Source organism: Girardinichthys multiradiatus, chromosome 9, assembly GCF_021462225.1.
Source record: "Girardinichthys multiradiatus isolate DD_20200921_A chromosome 9, DD_fGirMul_XY1, whole genome shotgun sequence".
Taxonomy (NCBI): domain Eukaryota; kingdom Metazoa; phylum Chordata; class Actinopteri; order Cyprinodontiformes; family Goodeidae; genus Girardinichthys; species Girardinichthys multiradiatus.
Genome location: NC_061802.1, coordinates 39,503,930 through 39,511,201, shown reverse-complemented (window position 1 = coordinate 39,511,201; position 7,272 = coordinate 39,503,930). Strand labels below are relative to the sequence as shown.

General features: G+C 43.7%; 1 protein-coding gene across 1 annotated transcript; it reads left to right on the top strand.

Annotated features, from left to right (window-relative positions):
• Window positions 1–5: 5 nt before the first annotated feature.
• chst7 (carbohydrate (N-acetylglucosamine 6-O) sulfotransferase 7) lies at window positions 6–6,131 on the top strand. The gene is made up of 2 exons (XM_047374393.1): window positions 6–1,413; window positions 3,349–6,131. The coding sequence occupies exon 1, from the start codon at window positions 134–136 to the stop codon at window positions 1,394–1,396; it is 1,263 nt and encodes a 420-aa protein (XP_047230349.1). The 5' UTR covers window positions 6–133; the 3' UTR covers window positions 1,397–1,413; window positions 3,349–6,131.
• Window positions 6,132–7,272: the final 1,141 nt, after the last annotated feature.

The following is a 7,272-nucleotide window of genomic DNA, read 5'->3' as shown; positions in this document are numbered from 1 at the left end:
CCGGTTTAGAAATGGTGCGTACCCACACTAACACAGAGGAATAACTTTACAGTAGCGACCACGGAGCTCCACAGACCGCTGTGCCGCCGACTCTTGTGAAAACAAGCTTACAGCACCGTCTCGGCGAAAGGAAATGAAGAGGAGGCTACATAAGAAGTACTTGATTATGATTCTGGGATATTCAGGTCTACTTCTGCTAATCCCGTACGTGTTGGATTACCGGGATAAATCCGCACAGAATGCCAAACTGCCGCAGCAACAGCCCAGATGCCCAGATCTGGAGAACACGGTGGCGCTCCTCTGGGATAACGGTTTCAAAGCTAACGGCAGTGATGCTGTGGAGAATCCGCCAAACAGGACCCAGTCTCGGACACATATCTACCTGCACGCTACCTGGAGGACCGGCTCCTCGTTCCTGGGGGAGTTGTTCAACCAGCACCCAGATGTCTTCTACCTGTACGAGCCCATGTGGCACATCTGGCAGGCCCTGTACCCCGGGGACGCGGGCAGCCTCCAGGGCGCAGTCCGGGACATGATGAACTCCTTGTACCGCTGTGACTTCTCCGTTCTTAAACTTTATGCCAGCTCGCAGAACATCACCACATCGTTCATATTCGGGTGGAAGAACAACAAGGTGATCTGCTCGGAGCCGCTGTGCGACGCGCACAAACGGCACGAAGTCGGGCTGGTGAGGGAGGACCAGTGCGCCAAGTGCCAGAGGAGGGAGCTGCGGGAGCTGGAGAGGGAGTGCAAGAAGTATCCGGTGATGGTGATCAAAGGGGTCCGCGTTTTGGATCTGAGCACCCTAGTTCCTCTGATGAGAGATCCAGCGATCAACCTCCAGATCATCCAGCTCTTCAGAGACCCCAGGGCCGTGCACAACTCCCGGCTCAAGTCCAAACATGCCCTGGTGAGGGAGAGCATCCAGGTGCTGCGCAGCAAGAAGCAGAACGATAAATACAAGCGGCTGCTGGTGCCCAGCAACAGGATGAACCGGGCGGAGAGCTACGTGGCCAGCGCCATGGAGCTGATCTGCGACAACTGGCTCAGCGACATGATGCTGGTGATAAACGCTCCTCCTTGGGTAAGGAGGAACTACCTGAGGCTTCGCTACGAGGACCTGGTCCTGCACCCAATGGAGGAGCTGCAGAGGCTCTATCGCTTCTCCAACCTCTCTAGCTTCCCCGCACTGGAGAGGTTCGCGCTGAACATGACGCACGGACAGGGCTACTCCTCGGACAAACCCTTTCTTATATCATCCAGGGACGCTAAGGAGGCGATATACGCGTGGAGGGAGCGGCTGAACGTGGAGCAGATTAGTCAGGTGGAGGCCTACTGCAGCGAAGTCATGAGGCAGCTGGGGTATGACAAGAACACAATGGAGAAAGCCACATGAGGATCAGAAATCTGGGGGTAAGATCATGCAAAATGCAACGATCAAGTTAGAATCCGAGTTTGAGATTACACCAAAAACAGCAGTGATAGCTGACTGCAGTCTCTGACTTTGTGTGCACTCTCATCAGCACAGGAAGTAGGTAAGTGTGCACTGTTCTGCCAAAACCCATTACCTCTACCTGACTGAGTCAGACTGAAACCAGAGCTCCAGAAAACACACGTTTGATCATTAAAGAGGACAGAGATGCTGCTGGCATAGATAGTCAAGCCTCAGAGCATTTAAAAGCAGCCTTATTTTGGTCTTTCACTGCTTGACTGTGAAGTCTAACCACAAATTTAAATGTTAGACTCAGATCCACCTGTTGATTGCATTGGTTCATTTTTATCACATTTTTACAACATGGAAAATAGTATCAGTTAGTTATTGGCACTTTGCTTATCTTGTTATAGATAACATAAATTACTTATTGTTGCGTTACAGATTACACTGTCTAGATCAGATTTCCCTTTTAGTCAACTCACTGTCACTTGCTAATGAATTACAGTTCCATGCAAAATAGAATTGGACCTTTCCACATTTTGCCCTGTTGCAACCACAAACTTCAATATATTTTATTGGAATTTTTTGTGATACACCAACACAAAGTTGTGCATAATTGCTGAGTGGAAGGCAATCATTTTAGAAACCAAAATATATTTTCACTCTCCTTTCGACTGATACCCAGTGCAGCCAGTTACCCTCAGAAGTCACCTAGTTAGTAAAAAAAGGCCATCAGTGTGTATAAATGCAGCACTCCTGTGGAGGCCTCAGAGGTTTGTTAGAGAACATTAGTGAACAAAGCATCATGAAGACCAACAGAGATCTGGAAATTGATATAGTATTGCATAACTGTAAATCTACTAAGATATGGCCAGACAAGCTGACAGGTCAAGGAGAGCAACAGAAGCAGCCAGGAGGCCTATGGTAACTGGAAGAGCTGCAGAGATCCACAGCTCAGGTGAAAGAATCTATTGACTGGGTAACCATGAATAATTGACCCTAGAAATCTGGCCTTTATGGAAAAGGGGTGAGAAGAAAGCCATATGGTATCCTGTTTGTAGTTCATAAGTCACATAGGGGACTCAGGAGGAAGAAGGTGCTCTGATCAGATGGTTAGCAGAATCAAATGGAGTTTTTTGGCCTATAGTACATTCAAAATGTTTTGTGTTTGGAAAACTAACACTGAGCAACACCCTAAACACACCACCCCTATCTATGGTGAAACATGGTGGCAGTGGCATCATGATGCATGAAAGTTTTTTTTTTTACAAATGTTGTGAAAAACTCTGAAAACTTTGTACCGTCGGACTGTTTGTGTCACATAAAATCAAACCAGGTTTGTCTTTGTACTGTGAAAAATATGTTTAGTTCAAGGGGTAGGGATACTTTTGCAAGCCTCTGTATGTCAGATTTCAAGTTTATTGTGTTTGCAAAAAATAGTTAAAACAGGGAAAAAACTAATTTTGCAGCATTGCCATCTAAATGCTAGTGCAAGTGAATTACAGGAGCAATCAAAGTGACCCAATTTGAATTATCTCTGCCCCCTTTAACGACCAACTGCTCTGCTGCTTCATAGAGGGCTCGTTGTTGCGTCCCTGGCATAGCTGGGTCCCCTCATGGAAAGCTGAAGGGGGCTGGCAGTGAGTCACTGTGCTGTCAAGAAGGGAGTCATTGTTTGCGGCTGTCCGCGATGGGGTAGAGCTCCCAGTGGGGTTACAACCACGCTGTCACCAGCAGCTCTTACAAGCAAGGTCCTTCACCACTGTGAGGCCTGCAATACATCAGCATGGAGGGAGGGGTCCACCACCTCCTCCCTGCAGCACTGATGGGGGGTCTTGGTGGTGTTCCTACTTCTGATTCATTGTGTAGGTGTGTCTTTAATATTCAAATATTTTTATTTCTCCCCCCTGCAGGGTTCTCGTAATCAAGACTGGGGGGCAGAAGGCGGAATAACAAAACAGGATGGAGGAATGCAGTCCACTAGGAGCTCTCAAGCGTGCCTTTGGGGTTGTTTTTATCCTCACCCAAGCTGGGTCGATGAACTGGAGAAACGGTGATACTGGAAGGGGGAGGAGAACATAAAAAAGAGAGGGAGAAAGGGCAGCCAATCGGACACGGTTGGATTTGAAACGAGGAGAAGGAAGCTTATTTTCTCACCACGCTGCCTGTTTGACACCAGCAGGGTCCGTGGAGACGGAGAGAAGCTGGGGTGGGGGATAAAACAAGATACGGGGCTGGTTTGTGCTGCCGTTACTTTGGCTGACCTCTGTCCTTTTAGAAGCACTAATCCCTCCTTAAATCCTGCTCAACCGAGGGCCCTAAAAAACCTGAGATGGATCTTTCTCGGGACATGAATCCAGGGTGGCAGCGTCAGGTTCGCCCTTACTTGTGTGACTTATCCGTCCGGCCTGTGACTAAGCATGGCAGCAACCCCTGCTTTACTGATCTACTGATACTAAACAGAGAGAGGCTCACTAATGCTTCTAATAGAGCTCTGAAAGAAGAAACTAGAGTAATTTTCTGGAAAAGAATTCCTGACTGAGGAGATTATGTTCCGCCCCTGGCCCCTCGCTGGAATCCAGACAGCTGCAGAGCCCCTTTGACAAATCTTTCACGTGGGTGTGAAATTATCTAATAAACCACAGAATTCATCAAGACCTGCTTCTGTCCTCCAGCGGTGGACCTCTTCATTTTTTATTCCATAATGGTCCAAAACATTCTCAAATACTGTGACGTCCCTGTGGTTGAGGATGTGTTTGAGGGTTTAAATGTTGGCCAGCATCAACATGTTCAACTTTAGAAGTTGGTTCTATTATATTTGTAGAAGTGTGAAAGAAGAAAATACCTCAAGTCTATTTAAATTCAAAGAACGTCTGTTACAACTTATACATAATTTCTAGATTCATACAGTTGATTAACAAAAAGAATGCACTTTGAAATATGAGCTGAGTTTCTCTTGAGTAGTTCCCCCAATTTAAAAATAAAATTGGAACGTGCCTTCAAGAGCAATCACAAAACATGTGACTCATAAATAGGACATGCGTAAATAGTAGCCAGTCGCAGCTGTGAAATGTACAGTGCCTTGCAAGAGTTATCAAAAGTCTTTTAATGCAAAAGGCCAACACAAAGGGTTGCATCATTTTAAAGAGGAAGAAAAATTTAGTTTTTAATTTTACAAAGAAATCTGAACTCACATCAACTCTGGCCAGCTTCACTATCACTTCTAAAGAAAAACATCCCCATCACATGATGCAGCCACTACCATGTTTCACCCTGGCAACGGTGTGTTCAGGTTGAGGGGCTGTGTTAGTTTTCCAGCACACATAGCATTTCGCACGTAAGGCTACATCTCTGATCAGTAGTGCGTACCTTGTTGGTTCACTAATGTTCTCTTAATTAACCTCTGCAACAAAGGTAGATTCACGAATATGTGACTTTAGAAGGTTGGTTGCACAGGATTTTATTTAGGGATATACAGATTAACAAAATCTAAAAATTGTGCCATGCAGTCTGTCACCAAGTCAATACTTTGTAGATCTACCTTTCAAAGCCATTTCCATTGGAGCACTGTTGGGGTATGTCTCTCCCAACTTTGCACATTTGACAGAATTTTTTTGCCCATTTCTCTTTGTAAAATAGCTCAAGTTCTCAAAGTCTTGCCACAGATTTTTAATATGGTTTAGGTATGCACTCTCACTGGGCTTTCAATATGCTTTGGTCCAAAAACCAATCAATTGTAGCTCTAGCTGTATATTTAGGGTCATTGTCCTGCAAGGAGGACAGGTTTTCTTCCAGAATTACCTTCGCTTCAGCTCCATCCATTTCCCCATCATCTCCAACCAGCTTCCATGTCCCCGCTAAAGAAAAGGATTCCCCAAAACATGGTGCTACCTCCACAATTTAAGTCTCATCTGACCACAGCAACCTTTTCTACAGGTTTGAACCATGTTTTGCATGTGGCATGAATACTTTTGGAAAGCACTGTACATTTCACACACACTGGTTTATAAAGTAAGCATTAGACACAAGTTTAAGGACATTGTTTTAAGGATTGAAACAACAGTACAGTTTTCAGTAAGACAATTTGCAACAAATCTGTTTATCATTATTACCTCCCATTCTAGAATGTGACTAATATTTTTCTGCATGATAATTTTTTCCAAGCTCAAGGCAAGCAAGGGGAAGATTAGCAAAAAGTACATATAGCACTGCCACTATGGTGAATTTCATTAAACACTTCTTTAAAGAGTTAAGTGGAGCACACTGCTGGCTGACCCAGGATTTCAGGATGTTTTATTAATACGTTGACATGCAGACCATGGCACAAACAGCCTGGCTTCCAGCCGCTTCTGAGAACAACAGGTGCACATACTGACAATTTAGCTACATCTCATATTTCTTAGGTCCAGAGAACATTTAAATATAGACGACGGGACAAGTGACAACACAGCAGTGGGGGGAGAGTGCACGTGTAAGGTTAGCGAAAAGTCTTGCAAGTGTCCTCTGCTTGCCATAAAGTGCTTGCCGTTTGCTGGTCTTGATGGTTTTAGTTGTCTGTGAAGCTTCCATTTATTACGTGCTCACACATCTTTGGGAAAAACACTACATTTGTCAGTCTATGTAAGTTCCTGTTCTGTGAATTGTTCTTTAAATAAAGCAGAAACTGAAAGGGAAAATTTCAACAAGGACACCATAACATCTTTGTTGCCTGGTTTCATTTTCTGGAAATAGATTAATTTTATACACAAGGTCTTTTTCTCACTTTTTCAGAGACAGTATAAGCATTACCAATGTTTACTAATAATGAACAGGTGATTATTTAAATTGTATATACAAGCATTCCCATTTGCACATTTCACCACACTGTCAAGGCTGCCATTAGTCTGCTTCACAGCACTTCTCCTTCCAGCTGAGTTTAAATGGCCTGCTCTATATACAGCCTGGCAACAGCTTACTCTACTAGATTCATTTCCTCCTGAAGGTCCCTGACAATGCATAAAACTTGCTCGAGACTGTCCCTCATGTAAAAAGCCACAGATTTTGCTCCAACAGTCATGTCTTTCACACCTACCCCCATGTACTCATGCATAAATGCGGCAGCTATTTGTTGTTGTTGGTGTATTTAAAGGGCTCCACGGGGCTATGTGGTGAATATAAAACAGGAAGCAGTCTGGTTATCATAGGCATAAGAATGAAAACAAATATGCTTCCTCCAGCTCCTCTGCTGGCCATAAAGTGCCAAGAGTGCATTAATTAACACATTTTTTTTGTTCCTTGTACAGATGCGCAGGAGGAAGTCTTCAATCGCCAAAGCAAACCGATACCATAATCATGATTAATATATAAGCTAGGATAATATAAAGGAGCTCTGAGATGAAAAATTAAGAGTGAAAAACTGAATTTCTACATTTTCTAAAAAGACTATTTCTATGCTGCTTTTGAGTTTAAATCCTTTATCTTATTGACATTACAACAATGATGTAAAGCTGGGCAACAACTGAGCCATTGAGCTAAATTTATATGGATTTACTTGACAAACATTATTATTCTGGTTTGCCATAAAGAACATTATTTGGTTCCATTTCATTAGACATGTCTTGGTTAACAAAAGATTAGCAAATTTTCTTGGAAAAATCTGGTTAGCATAAAAATATTAATTGAAAATCAACTTTTTGACATTTACTATTTTCAAGATTTATTTTAGACTTTCAACACCCGCCCTGCCTCCCTCCTCTTTTTTTCCCCTTTTTCCCAATATGTGTACAGCTCCTCAAGTTAGCAGGGTTAGCAAAGCCTAAAGAAAACAAAGAGAGACCGCTAGTTTTGTTTCAGCTGAC

Excerpts from the sequence above, each read along its gene's own strand:
- chst7 (XM_047374393.1), top strand. The coding sequence starts at position 134 with ATGAAGAGGAGGCTACATAAGAAGTACTTGATTATGATTCTGGGATAT.